This window comes from Tiliqua scincoides, chromosome 7 (genome assembly GCF_035046505.1).
Source record: "Tiliqua scincoides isolate rTilSci1 chromosome 7, rTilSci1.hap2, whole genome shotgun sequence".
Taxonomy (NCBI): domain Eukaryota; kingdom Metazoa; phylum Chordata; class Lepidosauria; order Squamata; family Scincidae; genus Tiliqua; species Tiliqua scincoides.
Genome location: NC_089827.1, coordinates 63,052,714 through 63,071,549, shown reverse-complemented (window position 1 = coordinate 63,071,549; position 18,836 = coordinate 63,052,714). Strand labels below are relative to the sequence as shown.

Below are 18,836 nucleotides of genomic sequence, written 5' to 3'. Positions count from 1 at the left end.
GGCTAAGGCACCTGATTCCTGAAAAGGATCCCTTTAAATTTGACAGTGGCTTTTAATTCCCAAACTGCTCTAGATCCAGGACTGCACCGTGTTCAGTGGTGGTTCACTTTGCTGTCATATAGAACAGTTGCAATCTAAATGGGTAAAAAAACTTGCCATTTGCATCTACAGGTGTGTCCCTCGTCCCGTTTCCCCCCCCCCCCCCGCTCATTTGACAGGTTAAGGACCAGAACAGTGGTGAAAAACAGAAATAGCTGAAAAGCAAAACCTAGTCTTTTAACTAGCAAATTGCAAATGCCTTTTTATCTTGCAAATTCCTGCTGTCATACAAAGATTTCTGCAAATTGACTCTCATTAATGCCTTCTGGAATGGGAGTAGACCAGGAGCTAAAGTTGGCATGCGTACTCTCTCTCATTCACATACCAAAACATTTTGAATCGCCATGTCATTTGCAGATCCACAAGGGAGAGGGTAATTTTGGCCTTTCAGCAGAAAGGTTAAGAGTGGAGAATGCATTTGAATGAATTCCAGGTATAATTGAAATGTGCTGAAAGAGCAGATTGTCAAAAAACAAAACAGAAAATAGGTGATACCTGTATATTGACAACGTTAACAGATCAGTAAACTTGGTTTTGTGCCTGCCAAATAACCCAGGGAGAAAGTGTTGCCAATACAGCAAAAAATGGACATAGAAGGAATAAGTGCCACCGTTAATGTTTATTGTTAAAATGTCTGTCTGTTTAGAGCCATGTGGCCATAGCAAATCCATAAAGGTGACTGAACTTGATACAATGAGGAATGCACGGATCTCCTGGGAGACTGGAGCTGTTCACACCAGAATGCTTGACATCTGTTCTTTCTTTATATTAGTTCATGAGCTCATACATAACACACCTCATCCAGTGTCAAATGTACAGCAGTGGACTTATTAGGGTTGTGAAGTCTCTACTGCTTGTCACAATTTATACACGTCCTTTCAATTTAGGTAAGGAAGATGCTGAGTGCTCTGCTTTTTTAAACAGCAGTTGGGAGTAACTAATTAATTGCACCTGAGAGACTAGCTGAAGATATATAGGGCTGTATTTCTAATTATGCTATGTTGAAATGTCTTTGGTAAGAAGATCCTCTATCAAACAGACTATCCCATCCTCTGCAGTGGACGGTTATGTTCCCAGAAACCCAACAAGCAGAGCATGATATTCATAACATTGATCTTCAAAAAGGGATCCAAAGGTGAATCCAGGAAGTCTCTGAAACCTAAGCTTAACTGGTATATTGAATATATATATATTGAAAATATAATGTTCAATAACTACCCTTGTTAAAAAAACATCGTTTTTGCAAAGGTAAGTTCTGTTTAACTTACTAACTTTAAAAACCTACAAAGTTAGTGAAACAGACCTTTGCAAAAAGGATGTTTTTTTTAATAAGGCTAGTTATTGAACATTATATTTTCAATATATATATTTTTTCAATATACCAATGTAGGGAATGTGGAAGAAGTGACCTGGCTGACATTACATACTTGGACTTTCAAAAAGCTTTTGACAGTTACTCACCAAAGGATTTGGCATAAACTTAGCAGTCATGGAATAAGAGGATGAGTCCTCTTATGGATTAACAGGAAGCAGAATAGAAATAAACCAACAATGTGCACAATGGAAGAACGCTTTCTAATGTGTTGCATCAACAGCCATCTCACTACATACCTAACTCCAGGTCAAGTTTGTAGATTACACCAAATCCTTTGGTGGTGGTCAAACTGGATTGTGAAGAACTTCAAAACAAAGTGGGGAATGGGCAACTAAACAGTAAATAAAGTTCTGTGATCCACATTAGCATAAAAATTCCAACTTCAAATATACACTGATGGGGGAGGAAGGGACAGGGCTGAGCTGTCAGTGACTAACCAGGAAAGAAATTCAGCTCATGGTGAATATATCCATCAATGCTGTATGTAGCATTTGCAAAAAAATAATTCTCATGTTGGGGATCATTGGAAAAGGAACTGAAAATAAGACTTTTTGATGCTTTCAAAGTCCATTAAACCCTCACCTTACAGGGCTCCCTTGGCATACCAGCTTTCGAAGACTGCTGAAAGGGCTCATATCTCCAGTAGTTTCTGCTCCAGCAGTTTCCAAAGTTCATTCACACATCAGTCCATCAGCAGTTCCAGCAGTCCATTAGCCATCAATTCCTCAGTCCATTAATCCAGTCTGTCCTTCAAGTTTTCCTCCTCCTGCTACCCACACCAAACTCTCCCTTCATCAGGTGCTTTTATGCCTGAGGGCTTTATTGCCTTCAAGTGGCTGCAGCTGTGCAGCACAGTCCCTGCTGAATGCGCAAGCCTTTACCCTTAAAGGGGCCACTGCTGATACCACATCTACCTCCTCGACAGATCTTCTGCGATTCCACTACACTATCTATAAAAAATATTTGAGATTTATTTAAATTAACACTGAAAAGCTCTCCTGCAATTTGCATTGCTGATCCGGCTGTATGAGAGGCCAAAGGTAACATTTCATTTGTTGTTCTCACTGATTCAATAGGCAGTGCACAAAATTCTTTTTAGCTTAATTAGAAAATGTGTTTATAAACATTTGTACAACTAAACTTACTACTCAAAGTTGCACTTGTTATATAGAGCAAATGGGTAAGACATCTTCAATTAAGTGGTGCTTTAGCTATCAAACTTACATCCTTTTTCTGAGGTGGTACCTCATACTAAGCTGTCATGCTGCTAGAGTTGAGGTGTTGTGTCTCAGGTAACTAGTTCAGATCTGGAATTTTAGTTAGTTCATCATTCACACTCTTAATTTCAGTTTGAATGGATGTTAAATTGGAGAGTTTCTTATTTATGAAAGCAATTTCCTTCTGTCTTTCTAACAGATCCCCAAGCAGTCTTCCTATTCTTAATGTTAGCTCATCTACCATTGGTCCTAAATGTACAAAATCCTTCTTTAAGTTGTGCACCTTAGGTTTTAAGTCATTTGCAAAGGCTACTGTCTTCAGAACTTTGGCTCTATCACTTTCCAAATCAAAAAGCTTAGTTGTATGTTGGCTGATGTCAGCATTCAGCTCAGACATCTTTGTCTTGATGCGGTCTATTTGTCTGGCATTTTCAGATACAGAAATTCGGAGTTTTGCAGTTCTGTCAATGCTAGTTGTGAGAAGATCTCCTATACTCTGTACTGTAGTCTTTTCAGCCTTATCTATTTTATCTTCTAGCATAAGTAGGTTCTCCTCTAATAAGGTCACATCTGCTTCAAGACCTGAAATGCGTCTAATATCTGTCTTCACAGTAGCAATCTTTACAGAGAGATCCTTAGTTATAGACGTTGTACTCTCTTCATATTTAGTAACTGTGTGAAAGAGAGATGTTAAGTTCTGCTGAAGCTCCACTTCTTGAATTAATCTGTTAGACCATAGCTGCATGGTGTATACCTCCTCTTGTAGATGCTTCACCCGATCAATTATATGAAGATCTTCCACTTGCTTCATTAAGCTTAATGTCTTCTCACACTAGAGTGAATGAATAAATACTGTAAGAATATAGTATTTCAGTGTAACTGCAGCACCCTTTTTGGAAATTAAGTGTTTTAGCTAATTGTTATTTCTGCTACTTGATAAACATACAAGGGCAAAAGAAGACACCTATTTGAAATACTTCCCTAATTCATATATTAAACAGGCTATTGTGTCACTATAAGAGCACACAAGCATATAAATCAAAGATGTCAAACTTCTTTCATATAGTGGGCTGAAATTATGCCTGCTGAGGGCTGGAAGTTACTTCATTAAAGCAGGAAATGATGTTATCAAGCAGGTCATGACCAGAACTATGCACTCTTTCCACTTAGGAACTCATTAGCTGCCAATAACAAGAGAAAACACACAAACCTGATCATATTTCCAAGATATGGGAGAATCCAATTATGCAGGCTGCCCTTTCAGCAGCTGATGTTGGATAAAGAGCCTTCTGCGGGCTGCATCCAGCCCCTATGCCACACAAACTTGGGGTGAAATGTTGGGAATTCAGATTTTTTTTTATTTGTGGTCTAAGAACCCAAAAATGCATTTCTCTCTCGATTGATAATTTCTCTTGGTATTCAGTAAAACAGGTAAAAACACTGAATGTTAACTATCCAAGATCACCACTCTAAGCATAAATCTGCTAGTAATTACTAGCAGTAATTGTCAGTAATTGCTTTCAAAATAAAATATTTAAAATATCCCTCTTCAATTGGAACCCATCCTACTCTCAGTCTCACTGTATGTGTCCTCATTTGTCATTGTTCTGAATCATTTATGTGAGTCCGGACAGGGAAGAAAAGCAATGGGAACACCTTCCTGGCTGACAATTCAGTTGCTTGCAATTGCACTTGCTTTCCACAAACTGTCAGGAAAATTTCTAATTATTTTGGCATGCATGTATTCGTCTAAATCAGGGGTGCCCAAACCCCGACCTGGGGCCACTTGTGGCCCTCAGGGAGCCCCCAGGCTCCAATGAGCCTCTGGCCCTCCAGAGATTTGTTGGAGCCCACACTGGCCCTACGCAACTGCTCTCAGCATGAGGGCAACTGTTTGACCTCTCACGTGAGCTGTGGGATGAGAGCTCCCTCCACTGCTTGTTGTTTCACATCCGTGATGCAGTAGCAGCAGCAAAGGAAAGGCCAGCCTTGCTTTGTGCAAGGCCTTTTATAGGCCTTGAGCTATTGCAGGACCTTCATTCATTCATATAAGTTCATCTTTAATATATTCATTTATGTAAACATGTCAATTTATTCAAATTTTAAATGTAAATTAATTTTTTTTCCCTGCCCCCCCCCCGACAGTCAGAGAGACATCGTCAGAGAGATGATGTAGCCGCCCTGCCAAAAACTTTGGACAGCCCTGTTCTAAATGAGCAACAGGGCAGTAACATTTCCTGTTAATAACATTACATAGGCACACTAATTTTGAGAGAAATAACTTCACAGACTTGGTCAATACATTTTAATAAAAGGGAAGTTATTACCAGGTAATGAGGTTATTTAAATTGAGCACTTAGGACTTCTTTCCACCCATGTATATTTGAGGCTTCGTTTTATTAAGCACACTTATTCAGAACTCAGTGGAAAGCACTTACAAGTAAACATACAGGTGTGCCTCGTATCCATGAGGGTTCCATTCCAGAACTCCCTATGGTTATATGAAACCATGGATATGGGCAAATACCTCCCCCACCCTCCAGAAGCAAGCAGAGTTCCCATCACCTCTGGGGGGGGGGGCACAGACAAGTGAGTCTGCAGATATGGGATCTGTGGATATGGGGACCCCTGTATTTAGGATCAGACTGTAAGAGCCCTACAATACACAAGTTTCACTGGAAAATGAGACTATTTGCCATACAACAGGTACACAAATACTGAAGATTGCACAACTGTCAAGTTTTCTCATATGCTTCATTTTTCTGCCTTTTGTTCTTCAGTTTTTAAAAGTCCATTTTTTCAAGAGGCTTCAGAGATTACTATTGGATCATCATTAGCTACATTTGGGTCTATAATTGCAGAACTATTATTGTAATACAATCGTAATTGCAGAATATGTTTTTATTTTAAAAGAATGGTTTTCGAGCTATCAGTTTTCCCTACGAAGTCTTCCCTACCAGCTCTATCCAACTTTCCAGTGCCAATGCAGCCTGCCAAAGGGACGTGTGGGGGGAGCAGTCATGGAGGCCTCCTCAAGATAAAGGAACATTTGTTCCCTTACCTTAGGGCTGCATTGCAGCTACATCGCTGCTGGAAAGTTGAATAGTGTTGGGCCCTAAAGCAATTGTCTCAGCTATACTCAATACAGTATGAATTCCAAAAATAATGCAATCTTAGGAAAAATACAGTACAGTACTGTATTATATGACAATTATACATTTTCTACTTCCATACCATGCAGAGCACATAAAAATTAGATTTCAAAGCTGAACCAAAATACTTAATAGGTATTTAAAATATCTTAATGGCTTGAATGTACCTAACATTTAAAGAAACTTACAAATAAATGCAAAGGAATATTTGCATTTAAATAAGTTAACCTTAGGACAGTCCCTCCCCCCTCACACACACACACCAGATTCATTCAGAGTGAAGCCACCCATTCATTTTAGTGAATGCCAAGCAGGTTACTTTGAGGTTTATGTAACTGCTAGAAAAGTACTGCTCAGTGGAATGGGGTTCACTCTCCACTATCTATGCTTTGAAGGCTTTCTGGTTGTTCTGTTACTTCTGTCACAGATTCTGCAATGTCATGAACTTTTCCTTTTAAAACAACCACTTCGTTCTGAAGTTTTAATATGCTGTTTTCATACTGAATGGCTTCAAGAGTTTTTTGTATGTCCATTATCTCAGATACAGCTTTCATCATTTCATCTTCTACATTAAAAACCTTCACAGTCATGTCTTCCATCTTCTTCTCTACACCTATCAGCTCACTTGAAAGCCTAACAACTGAGCGAATGGCACTCTCAATTGCTGGTAAATATGTCTTGCATTCTTCCACTTTTGGTTCATAGTCTTTAAGCTTTTGCCTGAGATCAGAGTGTCTAGTTAACAGAGTATTCTGCTGTTCTTCTAATTTTTCAGCTGCTTTTGTCTCAAACTGCAGCTGCTGTTCAACTTTAGATAGTTCATCTTCCTCTTGCCTCTTCAGTGTTCTGACATTTCGTACTGTACTGTCTTCCAGATCTTTCAGTCTTTCTGAAAGGTTGTTTATTTTTTGATCTGCTGCATTGATTTTTGAGGTAACTGTGCTATGTAAAAGCTTGGTTTCTGATTTTAAACCTCTAATATTTGTATCCATTTCATCCTGGCTTTTTTTCCAGGATTCTATTACGTTTTGGAATTTCTCATTAATGCTCCATATCTTTTTGGGGAGTGCCTGCTCAGTGCTTTGAATGTCACGCATGATGTTATGAAGACTGGATACTTCCTGCTCAAACTTGGTCATCCTAGTGACAGATGTGGAAGCTTCCTGCAGGATACCCGAAGAAGACTCAAACTGCATTTGTAACACAAAACAACGTCCATCTTGACTTAATATAAGTTCGACTGGAAGAATACTACTGTTAACACAATGGAGAAGTTTTCTTTGAAATGCAAGTCATTTTATTGTGAACAAATAATTCATTCACAGCTAAGATGCTTACACATCTTACATTTTCAGAAAACATTGGGGTACTGTATATGATGTAATACACAGATGACAAATATAGTCTTCAAACTTGATTTTATGCTTAAATGCAACACTCTAGCCGAGGGATCTCCAAACCCCAGCCTAGGGGCCAGATGCAGCCCAAAACAAGCCTCTATCCAGCCCGCAGCCAGCCTCTTGTCCCCTAAAAGCTTCTGACCCACTCAACTATAAATGACCAGAACTGTGCTCTGTTTGTGTCTGGAGGGTGTTCTGAGGGCCAGAGAGATTGAATGAATGAGTCCATTCATTCATTTATTCACTCATCTAAGTTCCATCTCTAATTTATTTATTTAAATTTTATATTTAAATTTTTTTCTGGCCCTCCACACCACACCAGGTATTTGATGCGGCCCTCTGGCAAAAAAGTTTGGAGACCCCTGCTCTAGCCTAATGAAGTTTCATTAGGAAGGTACATTTAATACAGCATTGGCTGATGAAAAGTATTCTTGCATAAATTAAAGAATTTAAGACCCCCATTATCATTAAAATGATATATAAAAATTTTGGATTACCTTTTCAGACATTAGATTAATCTTATTTTCCATATCTTGATACTTTTCAGCTTCCTGCTTTAATACATAGTATTTCTCCTCTACAGCAGCCAGCTGTGCTGACTGCTGAAAAAGAAACCTATGAATGGAAGAGAAACAAAACAAGTGAACGTAATTGGTAGTAGTTAAGAATTTCTTCCACAACTTTACAGAATCTACCATCCACCCAAAGACTACTTGCACTCCCAAAGTGAGATTGTAACTATGAATGGAACATGCAGTGACAAAAAGAGAATTCTGCCTTTAGCTAACCAAGGAAATTGCTACAGAGGTCATGGTAGGCTTAGCCCTTTGGTAAAGAAGGGGAGGGTTCCTCAAGGTAAGGGAACATTTGTTCCCTTACTTTGGGGCTACACTGCAGCTGCATTGGTGCTGGAAAGTTGGATAGAACATAAGAAGAGCCCCGCTGGATCAGGCCAAAGGCCCATCTACTCCTGCTTCCTGTATCTCACAGTGGTCCACCAGATGCCTCAGGAAGCACACAAAACAACAAGAGTGCCACTCCTGGTGCCACTCCCATGCACCTGGCATTCTGAGTTAGTCTACTTATAAAACAAAGAGGTTGCATATACACATCACGGCTCATAACCTGTGATGGACTTTTCCTCCAGAAATCTGTACAATCCCACTTTAAAGGCATCTAGGGCAAACACTATCACCACATCCACCAAGAGTTCCAAAGACTAATTAGTCACTAAGTAAATAAATATTTCCTTTTGTCTGTTCTAACTCTCCCAATACTCAATTTGAGAGGATGTCCCCTCATTCTGGTGTTGTGTGAGAGGGAAAAGAACATCCCTCTATCTATCCCCTGCATAATTTTGTACGTCTCAATCATGTCCCCCCATAGGCACCTTTTTTCTAATAAGCCCTAACTCTGTAGTCTTTCCTCATAAAGGAGGTGCCCCAGCCCAATAATCAATTTGGTCGCTCTCTTCTGCACCTTTTTCATTTCCACTGTATCTTTTTGAGACATGGCGACCAGAACACAATACTCCAAGTGTGGCCTTACCATCAGTTTGTACAATGGTATTATAATGTTGGTGTTTTATTCTGAATCTCTTTTTAAATTATTGTCCGTTTCTCAGTCACGCAATACATTTTTGGGGGAATGTCATGCTTCATTTGGGCATGACAGCAGCAGAGACACATGTTGCTGTGTCATAATTTAGCCAGGCAAGTTGTAACATTCTGTAAGCAAAATAGTTCCTGCATCTCGTACTGAATGTTGCTTTGCCAACACAGCAAAAACCTGAACAACTAGGGTCTTGCAGCATTTAGTACTTAGTAAATAAATGTGAAAATATTTCAAGCCCCTCTTGAAAGTATACCATTTATGATTTGACTCAGAGGCTTTTAAAAGGGAGAGAATAAATTCGGTAGAGGCACTGTACCACATACCTAATTCATATTAAATAGCAATGGCCACATAAACAGCTATTTTTAAGAATTAATATTTCAAGTATGGTTTCCAGTGAAGTAGTCAACCACCAGACTCTCAAACTCTCATACAGAGCCCAAGCCTATGCATGTCTATTCAGAAGTAAGCCCCATTATAGTCAATTGGGTTTACTCTCTGGTAAGTATGATTGCAGCCACAGTCTATCTATATTGCATTAATACTGAGATGAACTGGTCCACAGTAGTTTTTCAGACACTCCAATCAGAAATAAGTCCAAGTGAGTTCAGTAGGGTTTCATCACAAATAAGAATGCATAGGACTGGCTAACGCAATTCTGTAATTCAGTTGCAGTAGTCACCATAAGTACACCATAGTCACCATAAGTACAGATGTGGGGGTTCTCTTAAGGTATGATACAAAAATTAAGAAATACACTTAAAGCAGTTTGTATAAAGATTCATTAGTGCGGACATATCGCTTCCCATAAACATACATGGTCCATATACCAAGTTTCCTGTATTTTTGCTTACCATGTTAGTCCTATGCAAGCCATGAGAGACAGTAAACTTGAAGCTGTCCGTGGATCCATCCAGAAGGATTTTTCACTAGCTAAACTTTCAGAAACCAATTTCTTTTGCTGCTCTTCATTGGATTTGGCTGAAAGGTTGGCTTTTCTTCTTTGCTTAACTTCCGACATATCAGCAATGTCTTTGTACCAAATTCCTACACAGAAGAAACGGGGGGGGGGGGAAGCCTGTTACTTCCAAAACCTTCCCCCTCCTTCTTTAAAGATGCCAACCAAGTTCATCCATGCAGCCTGGTCCTATGCATGTTTGCTCAAAAATCCCACTTTTGTTAAACCAGATTTATTAAGCCCCCCCCCCCACCGAACACTGTGGGACTCCCCAGTAAACATGCCAAGAGCCTGTATGCGCCTGTAATAAAACGCATACTCCGCTCTCCCATCCTAGGGGTGGACCTACCATGAAACAAATGAATCTTAAACTTCAGGTCTCGTAATCCTGGAGGGACCCCAGTACACTTTGCTTAAACATTTTGGGTCTAAAGAGAAACTATAAGGTATAACAAATTTTTTATTCACACCAGTGTTTGACATGTAAAATAAGCTAGTACAGCAATTGTAATCAAAACCTGAGATGTAGTAGTTCCAATCTGTGGTGGAACAACAACCCCACCGAAGAAGGTAACAGTGTTTTCCCAAACAAGCTTGAGGATGCGCTTATGGTAAAGGAGTGTGCAGACCATCACTTAACTACAGGGGTTGTGAACATTCATCCCAATCTAGTGCCTTTGTTGTGTAAACAGACACTGTTACAGGCTGTGGGAGACTAGATTACCTCATTAAGAGCCTCTTTGTTGTGCTTTGACCATTGTCCCTGTCATTAGGTGGAAGGACTTATAGGAAGGTCTTACAGGCCTGTATAGGAGATCTGTGACAGGGCTGTGGGGCTACAGCTGCTGCAGAAGTAGATTTTGGTGCAGGACACTCTCTTCTAGTGTGAGTCTAAATATGATGATCCTAATTTTCTGCAATGATTCAAAAGACTTCAGAGAGACTTAGAATTGTGTTTGGTTTTCCATTTTACTGTATCAGAGCCAAGCCTATGCCTGTCTACTCACAAGTAAGTCCTCTTACAGTCAAAGGGGCTAGGTCCCAAGTAAATGTGAATAGCCTTTCAGTCCCATCCTAGGCGTGCCTATACAGAAGTAAGTCCCCTTACAGTCAATGGGGCTTCCTCCCAGGTAAATGTGGACAGGCTTGCAGCCTCTCAGCCCCATCCTATGCGTGCCTACTGAGAAGTAAGTCCCCTTACAGTCAATGGAGCTTCCTCCCAAGTCAGTGCGCTCTCAAGCTGCCAATGCTGCACAGGTAGACCTGGCTCAGGACTTTCCCAGCTGTTGCCCCCTCAGCACCCCCCCCCCCGAGAAACTTTGCCCCCCCCGCCCACATTCCCCTCAGAGCATCCCCGTCACCTTTCGTTCGGAGGGGGGAAGGGCAGTCGAGACGCGCCCTCCCCTCGCAGACCCTCACACCCAAGCGCGGCAGGGTCCGGCGGGGGCGCGCGCCACGTCTCGGCGCATGCGCGGGCCTGCTCTTCCCGAGGCGCTCCAGCACACCCTTTCTTCGACGGCGCGCGCTGCCCTGTGCCGACCGTTGCTGGCGGGCACGCGCGGGCTGGCGGCGAGGGGTGCCTGACTGAGGGGGAGCCTCGTGGCTCGGAGCCGGCGCCTCCCCCGTCCCTCCCAAGCCTCTGGGAGGCGTCCTCCTCGCTCGCTGGCCGCGCCCCGGGCCTGGCCGGCAGGAGGAAGTGACCGCTGGTTCCCGCGCGCCGGCAGGCGCTGAGTCCTCCGCAGGCAGCCCCTCCAGGTAGCCGCCCTGCGCTGGAAGGGGGAGGCAGGCGGTCTGGGGGAGGCAGGCGGTCTGGGGGAGAGAGCCCGCGCTGCTGGGGGGCGGGGCGCAGCCCCACTCCTGAGAAGGAGAGGACGCTGCGTGGTAAGTGGGGATAGGGTTTTCGCCTGAGAGTCAGAAGTAAGTCCCATTATAACCAACAGGACTTACTCCCAGGTAAGAGGGATAGAATTTCAGCCTGAGAGCCCAGTCCTTCTTGTCTACTCAGATGTAAGTCCCATTATAATGAATGGGGCTTACTCCCAGGTAAGTGTGGATTGCAGCCTCAGGGCCCAATCCTATCCAGCTTTCCAGTGCTGATGCGGCTCTGCACTTCCTCCTTAGATGGGGGGACAGTCACAGAGGCCTCCTCAAGGCAAGGGAATGTTTGGTCCCTTACTTCAGGGCATCTCTGTGGATGCATCCGCACTGGACAGTTGGGTAGGATTAGACCCTAAGCCTGTGGGATGTTGGTATATCAATGTTGTCACTGTACTGCACTAGTCCTATAGTACTGAATCGTAGTAGTACTAGTAGTAGTAGTAGTAATCTGCAGCCCACAGACTTGGTGGAGTGGATGAGCGCAACAGAGCTGAGCAAGACCTCCCCCCCACCTTCATGTATTTTCTTTACCAATTATAGTATTTGCCTTGTACACAAGATGCCTTTGTAGGTCTGAAATTAGTACATCTCTCTCTTGTTGTAAGGCTTCAGGGAGTTGTAAGCTAAATCCTTTTTGTTTATAGTGTAGCTGTACATATTTTTAAATTTAGCACCATTTCTGTATGTGGCACTTTATATTGTAAATAAATTTTTCCTACTGTTCTGTTTTAAAAAAGCACGGAAGTGGCTTGTGGCATAAAAACCAAAACACAATAAAAGTTCCAATATAAACAGATAAAAGAGAGAAAAAAACAGCAGATAAAACCATCAAGCTAATCTCAGGGAAATTAGATTTTATTTTTCTGAGCAAAGAATGAGAGAACATTTTGCTGCCCAAGGGGCTCACAACTTAGAAAATAAACACAAGGGAGACAGAGGAAGTAGAGGCAGGATAAATTGGAAAAATCTCTGATTATTTTAGTTACTTATATGAAGGCTTTCTTAGTAGGGGTTGGGGAGTAGATAGTACTAAAGAGTAACCTCAAATCTAGCACTTTGTTGTCTTGAATTCATCCACTCAAGCTCTTTGTTATGATAGTTCTGCTGACATGACAAATTGATAAACATACAGTATACTGTACAGTATAATTTTTATGCCTTACCACTAGATGGCAGTTGGCACATGCTTATCTTGGGAACAGACTGGATCCAGTTATGGTGTTCTTAAAGTCAGCAGCAAAAAGCAATTGGTTTCTAGTACTTAAATCCATCTACATACTTTATATATTATAGTTGTGCATGTTTTTCAACTAAGTAGACAAATTGTGGAGAAGATAATGAATAGTGTAGTCACTTTATCATTTCTGGATTTGGAATATGGTACTGTTGCCAACATACATGTGTAGAAACTGATGTCTTCTCTACACTTACAGTTCATGTGTAAGTATCTGTGAAACGGGTTCTGATATTTTGGCTTTTAAATCTGAGTCGCAGATTCCACTCTCCTCCACATGTGTCCTCTTCTGTGTGTTCCTTAGGCTCTCTGCCAGCCTTTGAAAATTGACATGGTGGAAGAGGAAGGTAGGATGTGCATGCACACCAAAGTTTTAAAAAAAGGTGACACTGGCAAGGTGATGTGGCACTTGATGCACAGTGTGAACTTGGCTACTGTTGAAAAAAGTCCTTTCTGTAAGCTAATATGCTACATTAATTAAAGAAACAGCCGGTTATCCCAATTTAGAAGTTATTTTTTTAAATGTGTGAGGTATTAACAGTATTTATATACCACTTTTCAACAAAAAATGTTCACAAAGAGGTTAGCATCATATGGAACTTTGAAATCTAGAGCTACTATTGACATAGTAACATTTTAAAACTACTGTTACTGGCTTATGGATAATATTTTTTCTTTTAGTGCCTAAAGGCTTAACAGATGTCAGTGATGAAATTCCTGGGTGATTTTTTTATCTCTTCACGTTCAGTATCCTATGTGGACTGTTAAGAACACTGGAGACTCCCCCAAAATAACTTCAAAACTATTTAGATGCTGATGCCTCCAGAATCATTTGTTGTTTGAAATCCTGGTAGGTACCTAACATGAATCTATAGCATCGTGTTATGTGGTAGGAATCTAACCAGAATCTGCAGCATCATATTATCTGAAGCTCAGTTCTCTCTTTGGAAGGGAGAAGTATTGTTAGGTGATTTTTGTGCATGGTACAGTGGAATCTAAGTTTTCAATCCTTTCTGTATCTCATTGTATCATTCAGCAAGTTGGAATAAAATGGATTCGAGGGCTCGAAGTTGCTTGCTTCAGAATCGTGAAGCTTTGGAAAAAGATATCAAGACTTCTTATATAATGGATCATATGATTGCAGATGAAGTGTTGACATTACAGGAAGAGGATAAAGTGAAAACTCAGGTAATCCATTCTTAATTTTTGCTATTTGATTGTGTCAGTATTTTAAGATCTTAAAGGCCCAGTCCTCTCAAAGCCAAATGCCGGTGGAACATGTGTTCTGTCAGCACAGGCTGCTGTAAAGCAGGCATAAGCACTTTGCAGCTATACAAACTGCTGGTGCATTGGCAGGAAGACCAGAGCTGCCTTGTGCATACAAGTGGACATCAAGAGACCCATTGCAGGTAAGCCTAGCTCAAGGGGTGGAGTGTGGCGGTAGGAGGGGCGGAATGGGCATGGGAATGGCATGGGTGGGTAATACAGGGAAGAAATAGGGCGGGGATGGGCAGATCAGACCCAGAACAGGGGTGAGTTTGGTGACTACCCACCGAATTGAAAACCCCTTCACAGTCCTGATCTGCCTGCTTGCGTCAACATGGACTTGCAGCAGCAATATCACTGGCACAGGTCTGAATTAATCCATAGCAGCTGCTGGGGCTTACCTTGGCTCAAGGAGACAAATATTCCCTTATTCCAAGGAGACCCCCAGCAGCCACCACTACCCCCCGTTGGTTGCAATGGAGACCATGCTAGCGCCACTGCATCACCATGTTGGGGTTTCAGTAGGATTGAGATGTAAGGCGGAGTCTAATAAGCTCTACATTGCTTAGGTTTTTAATACAGGAATTGCTGTGCCATTGTGTCAGTGCAGTGTCTCACAAATTTTCTGGGTCAGTGACACCCTGTGCTGTCCGTTGTGCTGCTCCCTGCATTTTACGTTTTCCGTAGCCCTCAGAATGCCTTATAAGGATATAAAAACTTCACTTATGATTTTCTCTGAGAAAACAGAAGTTGCCTTTTTTGCCTGAAATGGGCATTCTGAGGGTCAGGGAGGCCGCATGCCCTCTGAACGTGAGCAGAGCTCAGCTCAGCAGATGATGAAATCCATAGGTACCAAACCTGTGGATAATGCTGGCCCGCTTGTACTGGCAACAGGAGAATTGACTGACCATCTTGCACAAAATGTCACTGTGTACACCTTCTAGAACAGCATTTTTCAATCTTTTTTTAATCTCATGGCACACTAAAGTGCTAGAAATTGTCAAGGCGCACCATCAGTTTTTTGATAATTTGCAAGGCTCACCATGCTACTGGTGGGGGACATCCCAAGTGGCCCTACTAATAAATTACTTCCCTAAATTCCTGTGGCACACCCCCGAACCATTCATGGCACTCCAGTTGAAAATTGCTGTTCTAGAAGATTGGGGTGCCAATCTTTCAAAATTGTTTTTAAGTGTGCATGGTGACTGTGATCCTTTCATAGTTTTGGACAGAATTGTCCTTGAGGTTTGGAACATTTTAAAAGTGGAGTTAATAATATGGGTGCATATTTTCTTTTTATTAAAATTTTCTAATCAGGAAGAGGTACTTTGATAAAATTAGGATAATCTTTAGTGTAGTGTGCTTTCCCCTCTAATAAAAAAAATTAGCTAAAAGCATATAACTTGATTTGTATCCTAAGTAACAGAACAGTCTTCTGTTCTGTTGGTTTATATGAAATAGGATACAATACAGCCAAATTTAAACACTTCTGGGTTTCATTGACTTTTATGAGAATATGTGCTTGCCTTCCTCATTGAAGTCAGTGACACTTAAAAGTGCTGAATTCTGGATGAATCATACCAGACTGAGTTTTTGTTAACTGTTTTCCTCCATTAGGCTGTACAGAGAGATCGAGCAGCAATGCTAATAAAAATAATTCTTGCCAAAGATAATTATGCATACATATCATTTTATAATGCTTTGGTTCATGAGGGGTACAAAGATCTTGCTGCCCTTCTCCAGGATGGTATCCCTATTATTTCCCCCTATAATGGAAAGAGTTCTATGGATGGAGTAACATCATATGGTGAGTACGATTATATATTTTCATTACATAAGAACAAAATGTATTAAACTTTTGACGGAAAGGACAATTACTTTGTCTTACTGAAGAAGTCTTTCAAGGAATACTTTATTTTTAATGGAATCTTCCTTTCTAGGTGATCTATTGTATAGCCTACATGTCTTCTAAAATATGCTTTCAACAGCAACTTGTAGTAGTTCTTTGTGGAATCTGCACAGAACTCTGCATGACTGTTTTGATATTCTGGCCCTTGCTGTAATACACTATGAACAGTAATTCCATCAGTATTTTTTATTTGTATATTTGCTAAGAGATTCAAGTTGTACAAGACCCACAAAACAATTCTATGCATGTTTACTCAGTGTATTCAATGAGACTTAGAGCCCGATCCTGTGGTCCGCGCTGTGCCTCTGCGGTGCAGACCACAGTCCAGCATGTTTGCGGGGCTTACTGCTGGGCTCCTGCCGGAGCTGGCCTAGCTCCGGCTGGCGCTGAGCCAGCGCGCAGCGGGAGCCTGGGTTCTGTGGCTCAGCGGTCTCCGTGACCGCCGGGCTGCAGAATGGGAGATGGGGGCGTGGTCGGGAGCATGGGGGAGGCATTCCGGGGAGGGGGAGGTGTTGCCAGGGGCGTGGGGTAGGTGTGTTGGGTGGAGAGGCGGATCCACGGAGCCGAGCTCTGCAGGATCCAAGGTGCTCGGGCAGGGCTGCTCGTCCTACACAAGCGCCTTTACTTTAGCAGTGACCAAACAGTTGCTGCTAAAGTGAGTAGCCCCATTGCAGGGCTGCTTCCCTTACTCGGGGAAGGGGACAAACGTTGCCTTCTCCCGAGGAGCCTCCCACGGTAGCGTGGGAGGCACTGGATATGGCGGGAGCCCTCTGTGGAGCCGCCGGGTCCCACAGCTCCGGGCAGCTCAGGATTGGGTAGCCCCTCCCTAGAAAGTGTGCATTGGATTGCAGCCCCAGTTCTCAGCAAAACGGTTGTACGTGGAACACAACATCTACTTAGTTTCAAATGATTATGGTAAGCCATTGAAACTTTAATACTAGGTTATTCAAAGTATGAGAGTAATTTTAATAACCATTTGAAATGTTCTCCCTTATCTGGTACCTTCTTCATCTTAAAAATCTGATTTGATGACTGCTAAATTCAAAACTAGAAACCTCATTTTTCAATTGGCACCTGCCATTGTGCTGAATGACCTGGAGTGGAGGAATTTTCCAAAAGCTAGTGCCTGTTTAAATCCTTTGTAGTTTTTATAGCCAACTCTTCTGCTATCCTCTCTAGACATTGGGCCATATTTCAGCCATGATGATACCACCCACAGGTGTACTAATACTACTTATACTGGTTCACAGAATCAGTCAACCTGATCTAGTTAGATGCCCTTCAAACATAGAAATAGACATATACTTGTATCTTTAACAGGATGGGGAATTGTTGCATGATTCTGCAGCCTGATCTAACAACTGGTACTGTGTGTACATAACTGTTTAAGGAGGTGGAAAGTCAATCTTCTGTGTAGAAAGGGGATAAAAAAACTGGATTCTTATCCGGGTACCTTCCCTCTTCTCACCAAACAGCTGATGGAGTGCGATTTTCACTTTCTTTAAAGTGCCTAGCTTAAAGTACCACTTGCATGGTACTGGATCAAGGTGTTACAATTTTGTTTGCAGATCTATTTGCAATTTTGGTGGTATCCTAGACTGAGGAATCACTGCAGACGCTTAAGTATAAGTAGAACTCACAGATAAGTCAAGGGCAGGTTTGAACCAAAAATCATGGAATTTTCTATGACCCTCGGATAAGTTGGAGGGGGGGTTGTTTAAACTTAAGGGGATATCTGACTATAGTTTTGTCTGATTTTACCTTATGCTAGCTCAGTGGTATTCAGGCAGACCCTGGTCTCTGCCCCCTTAAGGGGCAGGGGGCAGGGGGGAAGGCAGCAATGCAATCCCCAGGATCGCGTTGCTAATGGGGCAGCAGGGACAGGGATGTACTCACCAGTCCCTGCAGCATCATCCTGGGGGTGCAGGGAGCCCTGCGCAATCGCCTGCAGGGCTCAGCAGCTGGTTTGAAGTGAAAGTAGAGCAGTCGCACTCTGGTTTTGTGGAAATGGAGTGCAATCGCTCTCCTTTCACTTCAAACCAGCTGCAGGCACTAGCGCAGGGCTCCCTGCACCCCCAGAACAATGCTACAGAGACTGGTGAATGCATCCCAGTCCCTGCAGCCTCCCTGAGCAGCGCAACCCTGAGGACTGCATTGCTACCTTCCCCACTGCCTCCCCCCCACATCGCAAGGACTTTCTGCACTTTTCAAACTCCTGAAGAGTTTGAAAACCACAGGGCTAGCACTTGAAGAATAACCTACTGGTAATTGTTCCCCAAGAACTGTACAGTCTCTGATTTATTAAAAATTTAGTAAAAGATCATGATACATTTTTATTAACTTTTTAAATTCTGGTTTTCACAACCTTTTTGTAAATACTATCAGAGTAAGTGCACTGTAAACAACATACCATTAATAGAACCATTAATCAAATCCTTCTTTAAGGTGCCTGGTGTATTAAGCCATATAACATACAGCTTATAACACTTAACTGGGAGTGTACAATTCAATTCACAGTAAAGAGACAAGCAACAATGAATAAGTATGAGCAAGCACAGCTACACATAGTTGCAACCCAATTTACTTAGAAATAGACCCATTGCTTTCCATGGGTGTTATTCTTAAGTAATGGTGCACTGAATTATAACCTCAAATGTTGTTTCAGATGGAAATGAGGATTACATCCTGGTGTTTTAAAAACCAGACCTCTGCCAAACATTTACAAAATGGTGCA

The 18,836-nt window shown here is 42.0% G+C and overlaps 2 protein-coding genes across 5 annotated transcripts in view; one reads left to right on the top strand and one right to left on the bottom strand.

The window, feature by feature from the left end:
- Positions 1 to 1,404: 1,404 nt before the first annotated feature.
- Positions 1,405 to 11,400, bottom strand: IKBIP (IKBKB interacting protein). Of its 2 annotated transcripts, none has more exons than XM_066634400.1 (4): positions 11,177 to 11,400; positions 9,712 to 9,904; positions 7,741 to 7,858; positions 1,405 to 3,523 (listed from the first exon to the last, which is right to left on the bottom strand). In XM_066634400.1, the coding sequence occupies exons 2-4, from the start codon at positions 9,876 to 9,878 to the stop codon at positions 2,771 to 2,773; spliced, it is 1,038 nt and encodes a 345-aa protein (XP_066490497.1). In that variant the 5' UTR covers positions 9,879 to 9,904; positions 11,177 to 11,400; the 3' UTR covers positions 1,405 to 2,770. The 2 variants fall into 2 exon arrangements, with proteins under 2 accessions (XP_066490497.1, XP_066490496.1); XM_066634399.1 differs by lacking the exon at positions 1,405 to 3,523 and adding an exon at positions 4,983 to 7,033.
- An 88-nt stretch (positions 11,401 to 11,488) lies between these two features.
- Positions 11,489 to 18,836, top strand: part of APAF1 (apoptotic peptidase activating factor 1) — a 58,145-nt gene continuing 50,797 nt past the window's right edge. Inside the window, exons 1-5 of one of the 3 annotated variants that reach the window (XM_066633411.1) lie at positions 11,551 to 11,570; positions 13,232 to 13,274; positions 13,609 to 13,777; positions 13,964 to 14,115; positions 15,811 to 16,000. In XM_066633411.1, the coding sequence (XP_066489508.1) occupies positions 13,978 to 14,115; positions 15,811 to 16,000 (328 nt within the window). In that variant the 5' untranslated portion in view covers positions 11,551 to 11,570; positions 13,232 to 13,274; positions 13,609 to 13,777; positions 13,964 to 13,977. Of the gene's footprint in view, positions 11,571 to 13,231; positions 13,275 to 13,528; positions 13,778 to 13,963; positions 14,116 to 15,810; positions 16,001 to 18,836 lie in introns of those variants that run through there. The other 2 variants (XM_066633412.1, XM_066633413.1) reach the window with 2 other exon arrangements.

Coding starts and splice junctions, on each gene's coding strand:
- IKBIP (XM_066634399.1), bottom strand. CDS start 9,878: ATGTCGGAAGTTAAGCAAAGAAGAAAAGCCAACCTTTCAGCCAAATCC. Junction 7,859..9,711: donor GCTTGCATAGGACTAACATG/GTAAGCAAAAAT, acceptor TTCCATTCATAG/GTTTCTTTTTCAGCAGTCAG. Junction 7,034..7,740: donor TTAATCTAATGTCTGAAAAG/GTAATCCAAAAT, acceptor TTACAAATGCAG/TTTGAGTCTTCTTCGGGTAT.